The following is a 24,323-nucleotide window of genomic DNA, read 5'->3' as shown; positions in this document are numbered from 1 at the left end:
AGGCACTGCTCTAAGCATCTGTGAGGAGGTGATTTTAGAAAAGACAAGCTTAGTGGGCATGTTGCAAGCACTGAATAAATGTCAGCTATCATTAGCTCTCACACACCAGTGCTTGTGTTTGTAGGGACTCACACAGTGGTGGTGGGTGTGGGTCGACAGACGCGCCACACTATCCTATTTTGGGGATCCCATTATGATGGAGCTGATGAATTTAGACTAAACAATCTCACACCTTGTGCAGGTGGGTTTGGGACAAAATACGGCCCATAATTCAACACGTCTTCTAGGGCTGGTATACTCCTGGATATGCTCCATCAGTGTTGGCCTGGCTTGTTTTGGCTGGAACAGGGTCATTCTCTGCTAGTCTTTGGGAAGACAGTAGGCGACATTCTTCAAAGAGAAGGGGCAATTAACCAAACTCCCTCTCATGCAGAGAAAACCTGCAGTAGAGGCCAACAACCCCCCCCCATGCTTTTGCAACTAAGGGGACCCCGTATGTCATTTTATTTGTGGCCCATCTTTTTGGTGCTTTGAAAATGCCCCAGAAGCCCCTGACTGCAGCCCAATGGAGGGGAGGGTGGTGGAAACATCATTTCCCTGCAAATCGCCAAGCCCTACTGCAAAGTGTATACTTAGTTAATGCAATTAAAAACAAAACGCAGGGGCGTGTGGAGATCTAAATTCGGTGTAGCAGCTTTGGTGCAAATCCTGTTTCGGGGGCTACTGGAGTCAAATTCAAGCAGAGGAAAGAAGTGGGTGAAATGGGAGAGGGACGACGGATGACTAGAATCGGCTGAGTGGAGAAGGCAGATTTGGAAATTCCTGACAGGCGACCAGAGGGAGGCTGGAAGCTGAGGGCGCAAGGCCGGACTCCGCAGCACCGGGTGAGGATGTCTGGGGGGCTCGGTGAGCACAGGGGCCAGCCAGCTCCGGAGACCCACGCGGGGGCTCCAGGCGCGGGAGGGTGGCTGAGGCTGGGTGCCCAGGCCTTGCGCTGCACCAGATCTGGGCGCGCAGAGGCGGCGCCGCGGTGTGCCCTCCTGTGGAACGCAGGGAACGCTGCGAGGTCGTAGAGGGACAGAAAGTGCCAGGTCCAGGGGCCTAGGAGAGTCCCAAGGAAAGACATTCCGGGATGTGGGACGTGCCACTGCCTCGGCCTTGTCTGCTGCCTCCCCCCTACCCCCTGCGCTTCTTTGACTGTAGTTGGTCCCACGGCCCTCTCCCGGGGGTGCTTACCCCGGGCCCAGTGTCTTGCTACCCCGCCTTCCCAGCTCAGCCTTAGTCCTCGGCTCGTCCCAGGGAGTTGAACCATCCGGAGGCGCGCCTGGCTGGAGGGCTCAGTCGGGGAAGGGTGAGGGGGCCCGGTGCACCTGGAAAAGGCGAGCCTGATCAGACTGTGCCCCCGTCTGCCTTGGAGTGGAAGCCACTTAGTCTGTCCTTATCCCCTCCGAGTCACCCCTTCCCTGGAGGGCAGATTCAAGCCGCAGCCCCTGCGCACGCACGCCTGAAAAAGCCACGGGCGGAGCCGCCTCTGCGCCCAGGTCTGAGCCGCGCCTCCCGCCCAGAGAGGGCGCGGGAGGTCCCGCAGCCGTCCTCCACCTGCCGGGAAACCCGAGCGGTGCCTTCAGCCCCGGCGCCTGCCGAAGCTCCCTCCTCCCCGCCCGCCAGCCTAGCTCAGCTCTGCACGCCCCCCAACTCGCTCCCGCCCGCCCGAGTCACCTCTTCCGCGCCCCCGCCCCTCTCGAGCTCGCGCCCGTTCCACCCCCCCTTCCCTCCTCTGCCCGCCCTCCTCCCCCTCCCCCTTCCCTCCTGCCCTCCCTTCATTCCACAAGTGTTGCTTCGCTCTCTCCAGCGCACTTGGCGAGCTGGAGAGGTGAGAGGGATCCTGCGAGCGGGCGCGGGGCGGCTGGTCCGGAGCCGCCGGCGGAGGGCAAGCAAGAACAGGCCGACTCTCCCCTGCTCTCCGGCCCCTGCCTCTCCCCGTAGCCGGCCGGACCTGCACCCGGCGCTTGCCCCCGCTCATCCTCCCCCCGCCCGGCCAGGCGCGCTCCTCCCCGGCCGGCCCCTCGGCGCGCGGCGCGCTGGAGGCGAACGCGGACTGAGCCGAGCGCAGTGGCCGCCGACCACCGAGCGCCCCGCGCCGCTCCCTGCATGTGCGGCCCGCGGCGGCTCGCAGCCCCCGGCAGCAGCCTCGGCAGCTTCGGCCGCGCCTCGAGAGGCGGCTGCAGCGGCTCCAGCGGCGGCCGAGCGGCCGAGCCCGGGCTGGGAGACACGATGCGCCGCGTCCTCCGGCTGCTCCTCGGCTGCTTCCTCACGGAGCTGTGCGCCCGCGTGTGCCGGGCGCAGGAGCGAGCGGGGCACGGGCAGCTGGCGCAGCTGGGCGGCGTGGTAGTGCTGGCGGGGGGCAACCGCTCCGGGGCCGCCTCCGGAGAGGCCGGCGAGGGCGCGGGGATTTCGGACGCGCCCCCGACCCGGGCGCCCACGCCGGACTTCTGCAGGGGCTACTTCGATGTCATGGGCCAGTGGGACCCGCCGTTCAACTGCAGCTCGGGCGACTTCATCTTCTGCTGCGGGACTTGTGGCTTCCGGTTCTGCTGCACGTTTAAGAAGCGGCGACTGAACCAGAGCACCTGCACCAACTACGACACTCCGCTCTGGCTTAACACCGGCAAGCCCCCCGCGCGCAAGGACGACCCCCTGCACGACCCCACCAAGGACAAGACCAACCTGATCGTTTACATCATCTGCGGGGTGGTGGCCGTCATGGTGCTTGTAGGCATCTTCACCAAGCTGGGGCTGGAGAAAGCGCACCGGCCCCAAAGAGAGCACATGTCCAGGTGGGCTGCCTCCCCCCTCCGCCTCCCCTCCGGGCGCCGCTCTCCCTGCTCTTCCCTCTCCACCTTTCCCCGGGCAATGGCGCTTCTCCCCCGCGTCTCCGCTGGGGGAGGTCGCCCGGGAAAGCCAACTTCGGCTGGGAGCGCGGAGAGGGGGCGCTGGGCTCCGCACAGGTGTGGTTTTGAGCGTGTGTATGTGTGTGTGTGTCGGGGGTCTTTGCCCCCTTCACCCTCTCGCCGCCCCCTCCCGGCTGGGATTGAAGCGGACCCGAGACGCACAGCCCAGGAGCCCGTTGCCCCGAAGTCTTGGGTTTTGGGGAGGGGTCCACCGCTCGGATTCCACATCCTAGCCTCTAGGTAAACAGGGCAGGCGAGCCCGAAAGAGAAGGGGGGCGTGTGTGAGCCCGCGCGCGCGTGTGTGAGGGAGGGAGGGAGGGAGGGAAGGAGTGTGTGCCGCCTGCAACTCGTAAGGCTCGCGAAAAAGAGGCGAGGGAGGTGGAAAGAGAGGGGAGGGCGAGAACAAAAGCCTTGCCTGGAGCGGCCGCCTCGCTCTCCCTGAGCTGCGGGGTCCCTGGAATTGAGACCTCGGTTGCCTCCCCCGTGCCCAAACCCCTCGCCCCTTTCCCGGGTCATCACCTCTCCCTACTGGGGGCCGAGGCCTCAGCTGCCCCCTGAGCCCCTTGCCCGGGTTGGCACGGACTCCAAGGGCGGGAGCCCCGCTCACACACACACCCCCTCCGCCGCCCCCCAACACCCTGATTCGTCAACTTTCCCGGTTGCCTTATTCATTATGCAAGTCCCAGCGCGAGCAAGTCGCAGCAGATGGGAAAAGGCATTTGGGGATTAATGGAGCTATTTGCCTTTTGCTTTTTTAAAAAGTGTCTAAATTGATTCGCACAACCCAGTAACTTTGGAGGCGGAGGACACTGCCCCGAGGACACAGCCCCCAGACCCTACAGAGGCCAGGGTTGGCGTGAGGTCTGGGCGGGCGGGGTTGAAAAGCGACAGGCTGTCTTCGAACAGCTGGATGGTTGGGCGCAAGCTTGATCTTCTTTCCGAGTGTGGGCAACGGGGTCGCCACGTGTCCCCCCCCTCCAGACACACACCCGCCCCACACCTCCGGCGGGGGCCCGTGTGTGAGCGTGTGGATGCACGCGCTCCGTGCGCCTGCCTAAAAAATCTGAACAAAGAGACCCACCAAAAATAGGCGAAGGAACATTACCACCTCACTAGTAATTATTTTCTATTTATACGCGGAGTATCCGATGACTTTTTTTTTTTTCCAGTGGGGAGGGATTTGGGGGAAGAGGTGAAGAAGTTGCTCTTGGTTTGGGTCAGCAGGGAGGCGTGGATGGATGTTGGGGTCTTGCACAAAGTAAGCTTCGAGGGTATTCAAGAAACCCTGACCAACTAAGAGTAACACGCTGGCCCCGCCCACCTCCTGCAACCCCAAGATGCCCCGTCACCAGCCTTAGCGGCGAGTGCTTCACGTCCCCGCAGTCCCCGCCAATCCCTATGGCTTCCCGGGGTCTGTGTTAAGGTGAGGGAGGAGTGCCGAGGCAGGACTGCGGCAGGCAGGCAGCGGGTGTCGCCTTGGTAGGAAGAGAGTCACCCAGGGATAGGTAGGCTGCCTTGCAGTTTCGGGTTAATTCCTCTGCCGAAATATCCACTGAGCCTTTTCCTTGCAAACCAGCGCTTAAAGGAGCCCTCCTGGGTGCTGGGATGGGGGCTGGGGGGTGGTAGGAAAGGCGGGAGAAGGGAGGTGAGAAGGTGGGAGCCCAGCTAAGGGTGGGCGGCTCCCTTTGGACGTCTGTGGGAGAAGGTGATGCTAGCTTCGGGCCCTCTTTGATCTGGGTGTTCCTGTGGAGACAGCACTCCGAAGCAGACCTAAGGGCCCAGCAGGGACTCAACTTCCTGTCCTGCCCCCTTGCAGCTCTGTCAGGAGAAAAAGAATCATCCAGCCTAGCTGGTTGCAGCCACTTTCTTCTGCAGGTACCAGGAAAGGGCTGTTTGGGGGTGGAATCTGCCAGCACCCAGTCCTCTGGTAGGAGCGTCAACGTGGCTTCTCCTCTGTACACGTTTTGGGAATTCCAGAATGCAGTGAAAGTGTATTCTCTTGGAGAGAAAGAACAGTTGATTCCCCATCCCCCCCATCCTGGGCTTGAACTCACCACCCTGAGATCAAGACCTGAGCTGAGATCAAGAGTTGGAGGCTCCACGGTGGGAGTCACCCAGGTGCCCCCAAGAACAGGTGATTTTTATTGGCAGTTTCCATGGTATAGTGTTCAACCCTGGCTTCTGTTTTGAATCACCTGGAAGGCTTTTTAAAAAACCCTGTTGCTAGGGGCCCCACCCTAGACAATTTAGATCAGAATCTGTAGGGCTGCGTGAAGCCTGTGTACTTTTATAAAGCTCTCTAGGCTTTCCAATGTGTGGCCAATCACTATTAAGGAAAAGGAACTAACATTTGCCAGGCACCGTACTAGGGTGTGTGTGTATGCGCGCACGCACGTGTGTACGTGGGTATGTTCGTGCGCGTGTGAGTGCATGCGTGTGTAAACCTCTTATTTAGTGCTGGCAACTATAAGACAGGTGCTGTTAATTCCCATTTATAGATGAGAAAATCCTGGCTCGGTTTGGGTGGCTGGCCCAAGGTCATGGAGGAAACTGCAGTCCCCAACTCCCCGGTTTCAACTGTGTTTTCATTTTTAGTGAGCATTTGTGGGGGCGGGGGGGGGGCTCCGAAAAACGCAAAATGCACATTCTCATGTTCTGTCCAGAGAGATTCCAAATCAAGGTAGGTCTGGGGATGAGTCCTAGAAATCCGCATTTAATAGCCTCCCTGAATGGCTCATAAAAAGTGGCCTCCGCGTTAACCAAGACTGTTTTGAGTTTGGGAATAGCTTACAGGGTTGGGAATGGAGGAATTAATCCAGTGCGACTCTCTTGTTTGCATTCTGTTTGTTGTCTGCACGTGTAGGGCTTTCTGTGTGTTTGTGATCCTGGGAGCTGCCCCAAGGACCCTCCAGATGCATCTTGCCCTGTTGATGAAGTTAATCATTTGGAGTCCCAGCCACAGCTGGAGCTCCTTAGCTGTTGCCTGTAGGGGCTAAGGGGTGAATTGGGTGGGGCCGGCACACCTGAGCTTGGCCTCAGAGAGGGTCGAAGGTGGCTTCCAGGTGAAACTGATGTGCTGGCCGCAGCTTCTTAATTTATTTTGTCTTGGGCTGTGAGGGTTACTGAGATGAGGGGTTTGTTCTCATTTTGTCAGGCCGCATCCTCCCTTCAAAGACTTATAGCCCCTTGCTGTCCCCATGTCACCAGCTGCTCCTGGGACCCCGTGCACTTGTGTGATCCCAGAAGAGGCCTCAATGATGTCAGTTTTCAGGCTCCAATCCTGGGCATGTGACTTGCTTCCTTCTGGACTGACTGGGACTGAAAGCAGGAGAAAGTAATTCCAGGAGCTGTGGGGGTCTTGCCCACGCTAGTGTAAGAACTCCATAGACACTCACTCACCAGCTACAGCAACATGACATCCCGCCACTATTTATTGGAAGGAGAGATGGCAAATGGTGGCCAGCTATGGTTACCAAATGCCACAGACATGTTTCGTTTGGTCTGCAAGGTATTTCTATCGATGTGTTCTTATTTTTGAGTTTCTCTCCCTTTTTTTTTTTTTTATTGTGGATCATTTTAAACATACAAAAACCACCCCCCAGACTTGAAAGACTAATAAGAATGAAGTCCAGGATAGCCTTCGAGGTTTCTTACCCCAGTACCACCACCATTTGGGGGCGGCTCATTCCTGGTGGCGGGGGGCTGTCCTGTGCAGTGAAGGGTGTTTGCCAGCCTTCTTAGGCTCTACCCACTAGGTGCCAGTAGTACCCACCCCACAACCCAGCTGTGACAGTAAAAAAATTTTAAAAATGTCCTCAGCCATAGCCACATGTCATCAAGGGGTAGAAACACTGCCAGTTGCGAACTACAAATCTAGACAGAACAATCATTAGTATTTTGTCATATTTGCTTTATAGTGCTCTCCGTATTTTCATTTTCTCTCTCCTTTTCTTCCTCTTTTCTTCTCTCCCTCTCTTTTTCCTTTGTGTTTTGGCTGAAGCATTTGAAAATCAGTTGCAGACATGACACTTCAACCCTAAATACTTTGGTGTGTGATCTCCTAAGAACAAGGGCATTCTCCCACACAACACAATTCCAGTATCACACCCAGGAAAAAGGACGGACATTCCATCATATCATCAGATATCCAATCGTATTAAAATGTTCCCAGTCATGCCAAAAAATGTCTTCCAGAGCTTGGGGTTTCAATCAAGGATCCAGTCAAGGCTCACTGCATCCGGCTGTGAAATTTCTTTAGTCTCTATTACATATCGTGTTTTAAAACCAACTTAGAACCAATTGCCAACGTTTAAAAGCTAGGAGTTTTCACACAGACGTCCAGATTTCTGACTTCTCTTGAGAAATTGGCAGGTCCGACAGCACTGGACCTGCATTTTCCCATGGAAGCTGCTGGTTGCCATGAGTGCTTTACGAAGCTCACAGGTTGCCCTGGGTCTCCACCCCCCACCCAGTTCACTTAGTGCTGTTACCTGCAGTCCCTGGAGATGCTGTCCGCGGAACTTAGCAGCTGGGGCTCAAGTCAGATAGCCTGAAGATTCAGTCCGGCTTGGCCACTTAAAAGCTGTGTGACCTTGGGCAAGTGACTTCACCTCTCTGAGTTTTAGATTCTTGTCTGTAAGATGAGATAATGATGATCCCTATGTCGTAGGCTTGTGTGAGGTTTCGCTGAGGCTGGGCTTGGGAAGCTCCTAGCACAGGACCTCTTTCTGGTCACTGCTAAGTGACTCTTACTCTTATTAAAATTTTCTATCCCTTTTCTGCTGTAGTGTGGAACTCAGCACCTGGCCCTTGTCCTGCTGCATCTTTTTCTCTGTGTGACATTGGTCAAGTCTCCTAACTCCTCCAGACTTATCAGGAGGAGGTGGCAGGTTCAGAATAGGAGAGAAGACCCACATATGACCACATTAAATGCCATGCAAAGTGTTGGCCTAGGTGATGTTGAAGAACCCTCAGCGGTAAGCTTGCGTGTACGTTGTCATGTAATTTCAGGTCCTTCCCCAGTGAGGCAAGCCTTATGACAGTCTGCCTTTTAAGAGGCACAGATTGCTTTCCATGAGGATGAACAAGCCCCCGGGGAGTGGAGGAGTCAGACTTCAAACCCAGACAATCTGAGGCCAGAGCACAGGTCCCTGACCACTAGGCTGCACTGCCTTTGAGCAGACACATGCAGGACTTCCGCTGTCTTAGATCACAAAGAAGTGCTTGATGTTCTGCAAATGGCAACACATGCAGTGGGGCCGGTTCAAGGAACCACCGCAAGATCAAGACCAGGGATGTTTTCTGCATCTGCCCCTGGCAGGGCCAGCCCTCTTGGAGAAGGCATTGATGAGAAATGACCTTGGGGCAGGAGCGCATGTTTGAAGCTCTGTACACTTGAAGCCAGTAGGGAACACATGTCATTATTTTGCCCACCTTCAAACAGAATCAGAAATCCAAGTGGCAAATTACATAGCACAGTGTCCTGTGTGTTTTTCAAACACATTTCAGAAGAGCTGGAGTCCCTTGCAAAGAAATAGCATCAAGTGATAAATGTCCTTCCTTCTTCTGCCTTTTCTGTCTTTTTCCAGCTTCCCCCCTCTTCCTGTACATCTGTGGTTATTCTATGGTTTCGACCAGCACCCCAGGTTAGAGAAGCCCTTGCATGCATATCCTGTTGGCCTTGGAAAAGTCTCTATGAGTTCTTTTTCCTTGCAGGATATGTTTGCTTCTCTTTGGGCATTGAGTCCTGCATTTTATTTTATTTTAATTTTTTAATTTTTATTTTAGAGAGAGAGTGAGAGAACAGAGAAAGGGGCAGAGGGAGAGGGAGAGAGAGACTCTTGAGCAGATTCCACGCCCAGCACGGAGCCCGACCTGAGCTGACATCAAGAGTCAGATGCTCAACTGACTGAGCCACCCAGGCGCCCCCGAATCCTTGCATTTTAGAAGTCACCTTCAGTGGGTATAAAAGGCACACATTTGGGGTTTAAGTGCAGTTTGATGAGCCTCTACTCCTGTGTAGCCACCACTCCAGAAAGTTACCTCCTGCCCATTGCCCTTGCATTCTTGAAAAAGAAAAGATGCTTCTGATACAAGAGGAAATGCTCAGGAATCCTATTCAAGTGTTTAAATGTCAGAGTTCAGACCTTGGGACTCCTGGAAGCTTTGAAGCAAGATGCTGGGACTCTGAGCTCTGTTTGGAAATGTTGGGGTCTTTTATTTGCTCACTGTAATTGGAAAGTAAAGGGCCACAGCCTTCTCTTTTTGTTCCTCAAATATACGAAGCTCATTGCTACCTTGGAGCCATTGTGTTGGCTTGGCTCAAATTCTCTGTCAGCCCTCACACGCTGGCTCTTACTATTCAGGTCTTAGCTCACATGTCACCTTCTCCGAGAAGCTGTCCCTGACCACCCAGGCTCAGTTACCACTGCCCTCGCCCCTCCAGCCCATCGCCTGGTGCTCCTGGCTTCATTTCACATTATAGTCTAAAAGTAACTTACCCATTTACGGGTTTGCTAGTTTGTCCTCTGTCCCCTTGCATGACTGTCCACAGGAAGGAGGGCAGGGACACCAAAGTCTTCCATTGTTGTATCCTCAGCACCCAGGACGGTATCCGGCACAGAGGAGCTCTGCTTTCTGACATCCTGGTTTACATAAGAAAGTATCTCCTCTTTCATTCATTCACTCTTTCACGTATTCATGTAATAGGTATTTATTGACCACCTTCAGCATACCTGGCACTGTTTTGAGAGCTATAACAGAACAGTGAATCGTACAAACACAATTCCTGCACTCACAGAGCCAACAGTCAAATGGCCTGAGACAAGTAACACACAAGTACATCTAGAAAAAAACTGACACTAAATTGAACCTTATAAAATTGCCAGTGTTCAATCATCTGACTTCAAAAATGGCAATGTTTCAACATAATTGTTCTGAACTGGGTTAAGGGATATCAAGGAAGAGACACGTGGACTTGCCCTTAACAAGTCTGAAATCTGCAGAGCTGATGTCCCAGTGTGAAGGCTATCAGGCAGGAAAATTCCCTTTTACTCAGGGGAGGGTCAGCCTTTTGTGCTATTCAGACCTTCAACTGATTAGACGAGGCTCACCCACATGATGGAGGACACATCTGCTTTACTCAGTCTCTTGGTGTAAATGTTCATCTCATCTAAAAGCACATTCTCAGACACATCCAGAATGACTTTCAACCAAATATTTGGACACCTTGTGGCTGAGTCAAGCTGACACTTAAAATTGACCATCATAGTACTTTAAGGATTTTGCTACTCAGAGGGTGACCTGTGGAACAGCAGCATTTTCATTACCTGGGACTTGAGCAGAAGGATCTCAAGCCCTGCCTCAAACTTATTGAAACCGAATCTCTGTACTTTTAAAAAAGATTTTATTTATTTATTAGAGAGAGAGCACAAGTAGGGGGAGCAGCAGAGGGAGAGAGAGAAGCAGATTCCCCACTGAGCAGGGAGCCCCATGTGGGTATCAGTCCCAAGACCCTGAAATCATGACCCAAGCCGAAGGCAGACACTTAACCGACTGAGCCACCCAGGCGTCCCCTGAATCTGCATTTTAATAAGACCCCTAGGTAACATGAATGCACTTTGTTTGAGAAGCACCCAAACTATTTGCCACAAACAGATGACAAATCCTTGGGAATTTGTTTCATTTACAGCACATAGTTGGTTCTTCCTTTATCATATTTATTAAATTTTTTGGACACGTGTTGTAACATGTTTTTTAGTATATGCCCTAATACATGCCGAATACATTTGCTTTACTAATAAGTATCTCTTACCCGTGAACAGTTACTAGGTACATTATAAAGTGCATATGAAAACATTTCAAACTGAGCTGAAGGTAGAATAAATATCTTAAAATCTATTGCTAAGCATGATGACATGATACAGTCAGCTGATATCTCAAAGGCTGAGGAGGGGGCTCATGATTAACAAACAATCCATACTTTGAATATTTCTCAGGAGAGTTTTGATTGTTTTTGGCTGACTTTGCTTTGATCTGAATAGACAATCATCGTTTTTAACTTTGCTGCAAGCTAGCTGTTGAAGAGAGGGGGACAGTCAACTCTCTTGTGTTCTTGGGTTTGCCAGTTTGTGTTATCTTCAGGCTGCTGTTTTGTTACGGGAGACACTTTTAAGCCACATGCCTGCTTGGTGATGGTTAGCCTACTTACAGATAGGTAGATAATTTATCTGCATAGCCCCTCTCGGGGTCCGCAGAGCTGCAGTGTAGGCAATGTACCCCAATGGTGGGGCTGCTGCCAAGTGCCCTCCTGGGCCCGAGGTTCCTGATTCTCACTGTCTGGCATGGGCATTTCAAGGGAGGGCTCCAGCATCCGTACACACATTACATTGATTTCTAACTTGAACCACTGAAGACCACACACACGCAAGTTCTCGGATTTCCTTTCCTGATGCTGAATCATTTTATATGGTCCCTGGAGTGAGCGGACCATACCTTGCAGACTGCTCTTCCAGGATAGGGAGGCCTTTTAGGAACCCTCATTTCCACTGCACACTCTGGGAGGGGCCGCCTTGGGGGAAAAGCAGCTTTGGCTTCTGGGCTGGATTTTCAAGAATTTTAGGTCTCAGGAGAAACCCAGGGGATCTGTAGAAAGCCGTGCCGACCAAGTTCGTGGTAGCTTATCCCGATAACTTACTTTGCGAACCTCTTGAAAGCCTCAATATTTTGGAATTCTTGGGGGGGGGGACTCCCTAGAGAATCTGGGGAAAGCTATGGCTTCTTGTTCAAGAAAAATGCACAAATAAAATTTCTGTTCAATTCCAGAGGGGTTCAGAGGTCCCTGAATTTCATGACGAAGAGCCTGTTTAGAAGGGAAAAAGGCAAATTCGGGTTAGAGGGCATGCGCCGTTTGCCTCAGAAGTTCCTCTCCTGTCGACCTGTTGAGTTTCAGACCCTGCTTACAGCACAAAGTGGGGAAGGAGGCCGAGCTCTGATGTCAGGGACACTCAGGTTTGTATGTGGGTCCCTGCACTGATGAGCTGGGTTAACTCGAGTGCCTTTTTGCTCCATAGAATGGGTAGGGGAGTCCTCACCTTGAATGCCCCCGTCCTTATTGGCCATCTTGCGGCTTCCTTGGCCTTCTTTCGTGTACCTCAAATATTTGATCTCTTTCCTGCCTCAGGGCCTTTGTGCTTGCTGTTCCCTCTGCCAGGAAGGTTCTTTCCATCATCTCTATGTGACCAACTCCTCACCATTCAGGACTCAACTCCAGTGTCTCCTCCTCAGGAAAGCTTTTCCTGACCACCTTCTCTCTCTTTCTCTGTTGATTTTGAGTTTTTAGAAAGTGTACAATTCAGTGATTTTTGGCATGGTCACAAAGTCGAACAACCATCACCACTATCTGATCCCAGAACCTTTTCATTATCGAAAGTCCGTATACATCCATGCAACAGCCAGTCCCCAGTCCTCCCTCTCTCCATCCCTTGGCCACCACCACCCATCTACTTTCTATCTCTATGCATTTGCTTATTGTGAACATTCCATATAAATAGAGTCATCCGCTCTGTGGCTTTCGGGGTCTGGCTCCTTTGTAGGAACATCATGTTTCCAGGTTCTATTCACGTTGTACCAGGCGTCAGTACTCCATCCCATATCACATCTTTTGTTTATCCATTCATCCATTTATTTGGGTTGTTTTCCACTTTTGGGCTGTTGGGAATAACACTGCTGTGCAACAGTGTCTCTTGATCATGTTACACTTTTGTTTATTTAATTTTCACAGCTCTTGTTGATTTATTTAACATGCATACTTCTTATCCTGTCCCCTAGAACATAAGCTCCGGGCCGGCAGTGGTCTTGTCCATCTTGCATGTCGCTGTATTCCCAGAGCCTTGAATAGTTCCTGGCACAGGGTAGGCAATACATGCTTGTTCAGTGAACGAACGAGTGAATGAATGGGAACAGTTGCTATTCTCTTGTCTCTCGGAGGACTCCATCTTTTCCTCTAATTCATGTGGGACTCTCGCTGTGTTCCCTGTATCTCACACCTGACACTTCTTACCAGCTGTGGTTCTCCATTGCCTCATTGCCCCGTGAGCCACCACTCCCCCCAAGCTCGGGGCCTCTGTGACCCTAACAGAGTCTCAGACTTGATTGTGCAGCAGAAAATGCAGGTGGTGGGCCGTGCCTGCCCCTGGAGTTTCTGAGTCAGTGGGTCTGGGTGGATCTGAAAATTTGTATTTTAACACAGGCCCGGGGGAGGCTCTTGCTGCTGGTGGGCAGACAGCATTTGAGAATCGGTGCTCTGGGGGGGTGAATTTCAGCAGGCAGGCTGGGCCTGTTGCATTCAGAGGTGGTATATGTGGGCCTCACTCACAGAGCTCACCTTGCTTCTCTGTCTCCCTTGATGTGGACTCACAGGGTTCTGGTTTGTTAAGACATCCGGATGTATCCGAAAACAGGGCCGTATCGCTTGTGGGGGCGGACCCTGGAGAAGCTCTCCCAGGTGGATGGAGGGGGCGTGGATGAGGGTACTTCTTGCAGTGTTATGTATGGAGGCAGGGAGATGGTGCTGACCATCTAGGTTCTCCTAACCAGGGATATGGGTAAGCAGGGCTGACACCCTGCCTCTCCACCGTGAAACCACAGCGTGAAGGAGATTCACAGTCCGCAACGTGGCTAGCTCTCACATTGTGCAAAGAGAAGGAAACAATGAGGTTTATGGTAAAAACACTAGTCATGTCAAAGATACACACCTGTGCAGTTATACCTGCAGTTATACCTACCATTCCAGCATAATTACATCGAAATAAAGACGTGATGGAGAGCAGGTAAAGAGAAGTAAACGTGTTGGTGAGGTCTGACCTTAGGAGTGGTATCTGTTTGACAGCCATCTCTGTTCTGTTCTGTGTGCAAACATGGAGCGGCTTGGCTAAGTTTACATCTAATTGTGAAGGTCACTGTTCTGGTCGAACTGGGTGCCAGCCCCCCCCCCCATTAAAAAAAGTCTCTTTTAAAGTTCTGATCTTGTGGTCCTCAGAATGTGACTTGATTTAGAAATAGGATTGTTGCAGGTGTCGTGATTGAAGACGAGGTTATCCTGGAGTAGGGTGGGCCCCTAACCCAGTATGAGGGGTGTCCTTAAAAGACAGAGACTCTGGGAAACACACCAGAGGAAGATGGAGATTTCCAGCAACCTGCAGAAGCCAGGAAGAGTCAAGGGACAAGTCCACTATAGGTTTCTGAAGGAGTGTGGCCTTACCGACTTCTTGATTTCAGATTTCTGGCCTCCAGAACTGTGAGACCATAATTTCTGTGGTTCGAAGGCACCGAGTTTGTGGCACATTGTTATAGCAGCCCTGGGAAACTAACCGATCACTTAACACCTCTCACCTTGTTTTCTTATTTGTTGAATAATAGTAAAAAATATCAACCCTTGGGGGAGCGTCAAGGAGATTAAACATGATAAATGGGAAGGGCCCAAAACACAGTTGGTGACTCAGGTTGTATGCTTTCTCTCCATCCCAGCTACCGATTAACAGGGGCACCCACACGGGGTGTGGCTGGATTGCCCCAGATCCCCCCCAACCCCCGCCAGCTGCAGGAAACCCAGCAGACGCAGTGTGCAGAGCTGTGCATAGGCTCTGGTTTAGCCCTGTTTCAACTGGCCGTGTGACCTTCAGCGGGCTAATTCACCTCTCTGAGCCTTCGTTTGCTCATGGGCAAAGAAGGAGTAATAAACCTTAGAAGGTGTTCGTATGCTACTTAGTTGAATTAAGGCATATAACATGATTAGCATGGGGCATGGCTTATGGTAAGTACTGCATAAATGTTTGTTGCTAATAGTGGGCCATTGCTATACGTGAATTGTGGGATCTAGCATTAGCTATGAGGGGGGACTGAGTTTATGGGGTGCAGACATATTACATAGATTCTTCATTGAATCCTCTCAACAACTCTCTGAGGGGGGGTGATACTCCGCTCACATAGCTCTTGTGAGAGCATGTGGACTGTTTTGCACGGAGTCCTTATGTAACCTGTAATTGCAGTGATCTTTGTTACTTCCTTACGTCTTTTCCTCCCTCCCACCCCTAACTAGAATGTCAGCTCCGTGGAGTCAGGGGCCCTGTCTTCCTAAGCCCAGTGCTCCGAGCACAGCAGGTGCCAATCATTGTGTTTGGAATGAACAGATTTAAATTCTTTCTTCTTTCAGGGCCCTTGCAGATGTCATGAGGCCACAGGGCCACTGCAACACTGACCACATGGAGAGGGACCTCAACATTGTGGTTCATGTCCAGCATTATGAAAACATGGATACCAGAACCCCCATAAATAATCTTCGTAAGTATAGTCGTGCGGTCCATTCCCAGCCCCCCCCTTGGTGACCCCTGCGGTGGTCATGCGTCTAGATTTCAGGTCTGTGTTTGGGTTCACTAAGAGCTTTTCTGTTTGTTGACTAGTTAGAAGTTTGATTTCATCTCTCCGGGATGAAGCTGTGTTTGGCATCATCAGATTTCACTTGGTTTGTTTCTCTGTTAGAGGGTGACCCCCTTGGTTGGTTTCTTATGGTTGGTTCTTCTGTTAACGAATGGCCCTCTTGGTTGGTTCATCATGGTTGGGTACCTCGTTAACCAATGGGTGACTTTGTTGGTTCATCTGAGATAGTTAATCTCTTAGCCGGTAACCCATTTTAGCGGTTCGTCTTGATGGGAAATCAGTGAACCAATGGCCCATTTGCTTATTTGTCTGCTTCTTGAGGTAGACCAGTTGTAACCTTTAGGTTTCACACTGTTTTCAATGAACAGATAGTTAGTTTGGAAGAATTTGATCTCTTTTTCATACAAATAGAGTTTGGCAAAAATAAATCACAAACAACTCTGTGTGTGTATGCACGTGCACTTGCACATGTGTGCCTAGTGTGGCGTGTTCAGTTGTGGTTATGTTGGTTTGGGGTGTGTACGTGTGATTTAACAGTAGCAAATTCCCTTCCATTTTTTGGCCAGGGAAAAAAATGCTACATTCGCTATTGTGTTTTAGGTATTCTTTAGCTGACAGAGCATACTTGGGGATCTTGGTATGTTCCCTCAGTTTTTCTTTCCTTTCAAAGGTCTTTATATACAACATATGTTATGGAGCTGATGTACTGACTAACGGGAGGGGGGAAGCAAGATTGTTAAGTTTTTGACAATAGTATCCTACCGTGTTTATTCCTAGCAATTATGTTTTCAAGTAACCCCCACATTAAAGTAATGTGGAGGGCTTGGTTTAAAATAACAAAAGCGAGACAATTTAAAAGATGCATTTAGTTGTGGCTGGAGGTTCTCAAAAACATCACACATTTTAGAGCCTGGGTTGCCTTGGCTGAAACTCTGCTAGCAGAGTTGCGATGGTGTTTTATTTGCTGAATCATCGTTTTGGACTGTTTGGCTACAAATTTTTATTGCTCAATGGGTAGAGGAATAAATCTGCGGTATTTGATATAGGTGATGTGAATCCTCTGATTCTGCGTGGTGATAATTTTTCATAACCTTGGAAAACTGTTGCAGCATATTTGTAAAGTCAACATTTACACAGTTTGAAAATGGGCTACCAAATAGAATGTCTTAAGTGTCATTGTATTAAATAATTCGACATTATTTATTTATGAACTGGGTCGTAGGATGGCATGAGAAATAGCCACATTTTAGAGCAAAATACATCAGCAGTTGGAAGTTTTATGACCCAATCTCACAGCCCTGAAAGATACGGTAAATTGCACCAACTCTGACACGGCAATTGCTGAGCCCAATTCTGGCTTTGAAGGAAATGAGCACATTCTCTTTCAGGTGTTGCTGGGAAATAAGTTGAACCGAGATGTATGTGGGTTCTAGCCATGACACGTGAGCGAACGCCATCATGGCGGAGACAAAGGTGAAATGGTGTTGAGTCCCTGGCTGTACAAGATGACTGTTAACAAGTTTCTCATGTGAAGTTTCAATCTTTAGGATGATTTTTGAATCAGCACTCAAATGGATTAACAAACTCATTGAAGTCAACCATGTTTCATCATTGCATCAGGCAGAAGGGCAAGGAGGATTAATGAATCTTGTTTCAATAAGGGACTTTTGTTTAAAGTTGTACTGAAAACAAATTAGTGCTCAGAGATGGGGGTCCAGGCACTGAGTAATTCAGAAGTCTCTCGTGGCAGACTAACTGGGTTTATTTATGATTCTTGCTTTTAGTCTGTATCTGAGTCAGTATCAGTGATATTTATACTAATTAAAAGAAATGTGTCTTGTAATATTCTGTTGGGTTGAAGTATACCAGAGCATTCCTGGTGAACTACAGAAGAGAATTCCAGGTGTATGCCAACATTGCATTCTTGCATTAACAAGATGTTAATTTCATATATTGCTGCTGGGTTGATCTAGTCCTTATTTCCTAGAATTCTTGGGAACATCTGGAAAATAAGAAGCATGTAGCTCTTCCACAGATTTCCATTAATCAGTTCAATTTTTGTAACTAATTCAGTACTTCTTGGTAGTAATGATAGGCTTCCTTGTAATGATTTTTGTCTTTTTATTGATTCATGGTAGCTATTTATATATTATAGACACAGGGAAAATTTACATGTTTAGGAGAAGGAATGATTTTGGGAGGTCACTGAGAGGATAGGCCTCGATGACTTGTATTTATCAGTTATCAGGGGTTCAAGAAGCCATGAAGTTGCCAGAGCCCATTTGACCCATAGAGAACTAGGAGAGAAGGAATCCAGTCCAAATGAGAAGTTAGACCAGCTCTAGGTGCCAGAATTAGAATGCACCTATTGAATATAAAACCCTTTCTGGATATTGTGGAAACTATGAAGATTTGCAAATACAAAAAATGGAAAGAAAGATGCATCCATTTGTGATATACCAAAAAGGGGCCCATCATGCCATTGCTGGGGTGTTCTTCACAAAACATTCAAGTGACCACATTTAACTGGGAATTCGATAGCCCAAACTTGAATGCCATTTTTCTCTCTATTCAGTCACCCACTTGACATAGCTTTAAGAGAATCCTCCTCTCCACCTCTTTCTCTTTCTTCATCTTAATACTAATGCTAGACTCCTTCCTGGTTATGCTTTGGTCAAACGCTAAGAGAATTAAAAGTCTGTGGGTATTTAGAAGGAAGGGAGCGGGGAAGGACTACGGTAAAGGCAAATGGAGGGGGCAGAAAGCTTCAACGTGGGGAAATTTTGCCAATTTTCCTTTATAAATTTCCTAGGGTTGATTTTTTCTGTGATATGCAAGACTTGCCTTTTTATCTGAAGACGATTTTTCTTCAGCGGATGCCATTCATGTTCTTTCCAGGCATTCAGTGATATTGCCTAAAAATATTTAGTCTGATAATCAAAAGGGCCTCGACCTCTTTGATGAACAGGATGCGGATTCAGATGAGATGGTGATTTTTCGCAAACGCTCCTCGGCTTCTGTATAATTATAGTTTGCTTTTGAAGGCACATTTTGTCCTCAAGTGCTATGAACGTGCTTCTGTTTCCCCCCATCCCAGCCTCGCAGCCTGCCAGTGGCACTCCCCATCCTTTTGGGAGCGCAGGGTAAATATAGGCTCCCTCTCATCCTAAGGATGGGTGGTGGGAGTGAGGGCTGTGGCTACAAGGAGGGAGCCTGGGTCCACGTCTCTCAACTCGTTTGTATTAACAGCCACTTTTTTTTTTTTTAAATGCAGTTTTAGTTTTGGAATAATTTTATATTTACAGAGAGGTTGCAAAGATAACTCCCAGAGTTCTGTATACTCCTCACCCACTTTCCCCTAAAGTGAACATCTTACGTTACTGTGGTACACCTGTCAAAACTAAGAAATCAGCATTAGTACATTATTTTTAGCGGAGCTGTAGATAATGTTTGGATTTCACGAAGTTTCTTCACTTATGTCCCTTTTCTGTTCCAGGATCCACTCCAGAAGGCTGCATTGTATTTAGTACAGCAAACTCGATAGTAGAGATTTGGTTGGCAGTATTGTTTAATGATGTGGTAAAGACTGAAAACAACCCTAAATAAGACAGCAGCAATTACAAAGCCTTTATTGCCATAGTATAAAAAGTGTCTCCCAGTGTCTATAAAAACAGCCACATAAAATTATTCACCTGGTCATTGTTGGAATAGAACCAGTTGATATACTGACTGTGCTCTCACATAGACCGGTGGGACAGAGTACCCTCCCGTTGCACCCAGACAGGCAACCCCTCTTTGGAATTGGGTTGATGTTCCCCTATTTATTTAGCTGCATAATCTGAGCAGGTGAGATCTCACACTGAACTGAGGAGAAATGCTAGCTTGATGTTTCAGGATCTAGAATCCATCAGAAAGACCAGGCTCCCATTCCAGCCTCACCCCACCCCCTACTGTCCCAGGACCATTCCCAAGTGGGTTTGCAAGGAACCAGATGCAAGGCAGATTCATGGTTTAGCTTCTGAAGATGCTGTACAGCTTGTGTCTAGGGCCGAATGGAGTTCTATTCATTCATCCGTATTTACCAAGGCACCAAGGATGTTGTCTGCTTGACTTTTGGAGGCACTGGTAGGGAATATTCCCAACTATCTTTTTAAAATCGGGGCAATTTCCGAATCAGGGCAGGTGTGTAAGATTCCAACATATGTAAGATAGTACAGTATTAACAGTAACTTAATATAGACAGCATTCTAAACCCCAAACACATTGAATCTTCAAAACCTTATTAGGTTGCTACTGTTATTTTCACCTCATAAAAGTGGGGCAACTGAGTCTCAGTGTGGTTAAATGGCTTATCCAAAGTTCATACAACTACTCAAAGGTGGAGCTGGGTTTCGAATGGGGCCAGTCAGACCCCAAGGTCTGTGTTTTAACCACCATGCTACATGACCTCTCCTTCTGGTACAGGTGTTTGCAGAATGGGGAAGTTGATAAAGGATATTCTAGGTGAACCCAAAGATCGGTTGGCACTGTAGGAAAGAGAGCTATTTCCAAAATATAGTCCAGGGTACTGAGAATCTTGTGGAGTCCTTCCTTAGGAGAAACAGTAGCTAACATTTATCAAGCACTTGCTGTGTGCCAGGCATTGTGTTAAAGCTTTGGATACCTTAGTTCATTTTGTACTGAAAACAACACTCAAACAGCCTAGCTCATCCCTGCCTCAGGATCTTTGCACTTGCTGTACTTTCTGCCTATAGAAACCGTCTCCCAGGCCTCTGCCCTTTTACGTCTTACCTACAAAGCTGCCTAATTGGCCCCCAGGTCACTTACTGTTCTCCATCTCCCCATGATTTTCTCTATAACTTTTGTTCCCTCTGGAATTGTTTTCCTCATTATTTATGCATACAACATAAACTCCATGAGAACAAGCGCTGTGTGTTGTCATAGTGGCCCTGCAAGCCATGGACACTGGGCTGGCTCATGGCAGAAGCCCCATATATTTTTGTCCCATGAATTTTGAAAAAGCCTATGGGATGGGTATTGTTATTCCTGTTTTATGAAGGAGAAAACCGAGATTTCATGGAAACGGAAGAACTCACCTAACACGATGATTGAGATAGACTTTAAAAACCATCAGGAAACTATAAAATTGTGGGGGATGGCCGATGAAACAGAAGGGGGAAAATATAATTTCAGCTGGGTGGCCAAATACATAGGGGTTCATTCTGTCCTTGTGTATATTTGAAAATATCCATGATGAAATTAAAAATGAAAGAACTTGTCCATGGAGTCCTAGTTAATAGAGGAAGTAGGATTCATACCCAGGTCTGTCTGACTACATAGCCTGAACTTTGTCGGATACACATGGGGGTATCTTCTGGTGAATATTCAGGCCCAGGAAGGGTAGGATTCAGGGCCACCTTTGGGATTTCAGCAGGTGGAGTGAGTAATAAAGCATCACGATCTTTTGTCTTTAATGCACTTAATCGCTGTGTCTTTTAGTTCATATTATTCAGAGAGAGAAGATGTGAATCGTGTCTGACCAGCAGTGGCCTGGCTTCCCCGGATCAGCTGTCTGACTCTGGTTCAATTACTTGGATGCGGTGGAGAGTATCTTGGCCCCTCTCATGACTATGGTGGGGCAGGTTCTCCAAGAAGGCCATGCTTGAGAAGTGGGGTGGAGGTTGGCCTTTGAAGCTTTGTTGGGGTGGGAGCAGGGATTGTGTCTGTTTTATTCACCCCTGTATCTCCAGTGAGATAATACAGTGCTCAATGATGTTTGCTGAATGAACAAACACATGCATAAAGCCCAGTGGAACCTGTTAGCAGGACCCCTGGGATTTTGAATTTTGAGGGAACTTGGCTAATTCCAACTCCCGTGAGGCTTTACTTCTTTTCAAACCAGCCACAGCTACCAACAGTCTTGTTTCTGAAAGGTGAACATTCTTTCCCACAGTCAGGCAGGCTAAAACTTCTCCATCTGAAGATCTATGACTATTATGGTTTTGGCACGTGGGTCAGTAAATTATAGAGTTAATAAGAATTAGGGGTTGGTTCTGTAACTGGATTAGCTAAAAACATTTGTAGCTAAAAACAAGTGCAATGGCTTGAATCAATTTTGTGTGGTTTTAGATCAAGAGTTCTGGATTTCTCTTGAAGTATTCAATGTTATAGATGAGTCTCTGACGTGTGGATGATGCCAACTGAACATGTCCAATATGACTTTGCAATAGTGCAATGAGGGAGTGGGGGATATGGGCTTGGCAGGTCTCAGAGGAAACTGCACTGGGTATCTGCTCTGTCACCTATTAGCTACGTATCTTGGAAAAATTAAATTAATTTTTTGAACCTCAGTGTCCCATAATATAAAAGGAGGAAAATACAAGATTGTTGGGAGGATTAAATGCATTAACACATATAATGAACTTAGCATAATGGCTGGTAACATATAAATGTTGGTCGTTACCATTATTACTTGTGGAGTGAGTGAACATTAGTGCTAATGTGGTCCATTAACGAGGGGACGATGATACACACCAGCATGAATTCATTGTGCAGTTGATATTTCAAAGTGAAAATGTTTTCACTCTGTGTGTCAGTTGATAACACAATCTGTGTGTGTGTGTGTGTGTGTGTGTTTGTTACTACTAATGTTTTTGATGCAAATGAGAACTGAAGAATATGTCAATTTCTTCCCAAGGAAATAGCTCTGATGAAGCAGCTGTCCCATTCTTAGACATTTGTTCCTGTCTTATGTTTTTCTCCTATTCCCATTGAAACACATGAGCTTTTGTTCTGTTAGGAATATTGATTTTAATATTTTATTTACAGTAGCAGACCAGGCCCGTAGGAATCTGTATGTTCTCAAACATGTCTTGTGTTTCCACCCAGAAAATGAGACTGTGTATGCATGAGGGTGCGTGTGTGAGGGTGTGTGTGTATGTGTGTGTTCAGGCAACAGAGAAACAGAGCCCTTAAAAGAAAAAAAAGAAAAAAAAAACCCTACCACTTTCTGTAAGCCACCTCCTGGGCTGTTTTCAAAAATTGCTATTAATGCTGGCCACATGGCATTGCCTAATTAGATTTGCATTGCTTTTCCAAAGTGCTTCAAAGCAGCTGTAGGACTATTTGTAAAGAAAGCCTAGGTGCCCATCACAGTGTCTGGTTTAGCTTAAAAGATGCCAAGTTTTGTTACTTCCCTACCAGGGAAAGCCTATTCTTGGTCACGGTTTCTTTGAGAGAGCATTTCTGTTTTTATATCGGGATTAAATGATGCAACATGCCTACTATGTTTTTGACACTTAGTGTGGATATTAAAGGAGTAAAACATAAAACAGAAATAGGTATTGAAATAGGTACTGCACCCATATGTTCTAGATGAGAAGACTGTGGCTCGGAGAGTGTAAGTAACCTGCCCAAGGCCACAGACATATTCAGTAAGGAGTTCAGATCCTGTACATGGGTTCAGACATGAACCCATCTCTCTCTGGCTTTTAACTTTGTACTCTATTCATGATCTTTCTTGTGTCTTTCCCCAAAGACCTACAGTGGGCGATGCTCCAGTTACGTCTCTTTTCTTTCTGTCCTCGTTTATTGATTTCTGCTAAGAATCACTGTATTAGACTATACTAATCTTTGAAAATGGACCAGTTGAGATAAAATCACTATTTCTGTTTTGGAGGACCCAGATCTCAGCCAATATATCTGATTCCTTGTCATTAAAATTTCCATTGAGTCAGTCAATATTTAAGTGATACGTATTAAAATCCTGCTCTGAGCCATGCAGCGTACTAGGAATTGGAAGTATGAAGACGAATGAGACAAAAAATATTAACTATCCTCTTGGAATTTATGGGACAGTGGAGTAAATAGGTAATTGCAAAAAAGCATGGTAGGAGTAAGGTCAGGATGCTCTGGGAGTACGCAGGAGATCCACTCAAAATACCTGGGACTGAAGGAGAGGGAAGAGATTAGGACCTTTTTTTTTTTTAAAAAAAAAAAAACTGGTATTTCGTTCTAAGAGGGAAATACGCCCTAACAACTTTTCAAGAATCACAGTGAAAGAAAGCGGAAACGTTTCATGTACTGATTTTCCTCACCTTTGGTTGAGGGGAGATCTGTCATTTGTAGAGTATAGGTCTTTCTGAGCGCCTGAGCAGCTCAGTTGCTTGAGTGGCTGACTCTTGATTTTGATTCAGGTCATGATATCAGGGTCCTGGGATCGAGCCCCATGTTAGGCTCCATGCTCAGTGGGGAGTCTGCTTGAGGATTCTCCCTCTCCCTCTACCCCTTCCCTGCTCTTCTCTCTCTCTCTAAAATAAATAAATTAATCTTTAAAAAAAAGAATATAGGTTTTTCTTGCAGGTCTGATTAGTTTTATACGAATTATATAAAGGGAGAAGGGGATTTTGTTTGGTTAGGGTCACCTTGCTTTGAGTAGGAAAATAAAAATGCCATATCTGACATGGGAAGACAAACTTCAGGATTAGCTGTCAGGAGTTGAGTATAGATTCTTTTCAGAGTCTTCTCTGGTTCGGTCAGCTTGCTGTTCTTCAAGATTAGTGTTGAATTTTTTCTTCTTTAAAAAAAATAACAGCTGGCATAAAATTAAGCAATATAGCTTAATACCATAATATATATATTAAAATAATTTATAATAAGGTTTTAGGAAGCTGTTTGAAAAACCCCAATAAGAATTCTCAATAAAGTTAATTACAAGTTGAAAAGGAAACCCCATCACATTATTCTGAGAATGCAGTTAATGAAACTAAGTGTAATCATAATCTGAATATTTCATTAAATGGAGATTTAAACTCATTAATTTAGGTATTAGGCTTGGAGTTTTGTGCTCACATGAAGACTGCCATGTTCAAAGCAGAGCCTGCACTGTATTCTACTTTATTTATTTATTTATTTATTTATTTATTTATTTATTTATTT

At 47.7% G+C, this 24,323-nt stretch overlaps 1 protein-coding gene across 1 annotated transcript in view; it reads left to right on the top strand.

The window, feature by feature from the left end:
• The first annotated feature begins 2,274 nt into the window (after positions 1-2,274).
• The window catches only part of SHISA9 (shisa family member 9), a 266,670-nt gene continuing 244,621 nt past the window's right edge, over positions 2,275-24,323 (top strand). The window contains exons 1-2 of the mRNA XM_008697139.2: positions 2,275-2,837; positions 15,163-15,290. Coding sequence (XP_008695361.2) covers positions 2,275-2,837; positions 15,163-15,290 — 691 coding nt within the window. The remainder of the gene's footprint in view (positions 2,838-15,162; positions 15,291-24,323) is intronic.

This window comes from Ursus maritimus, unplaced genomic scaffold (assembly GCF_017311325.1).
Source record: "Ursus maritimus isolate PB19 unplaced genomic scaffold, ASM1731132v1 scaffold_2, whole genome shotgun sequence".
Taxonomy (NCBI): domain Eukaryota; kingdom Metazoa; phylum Chordata; class Mammalia; order Carnivora; family Ursidae; genus Ursus; species Ursus maritimus.
Note: the sequence above shows the minus strand (reverse complement) of the source record. Positions and strands in the feature narration are given on the sequence as shown.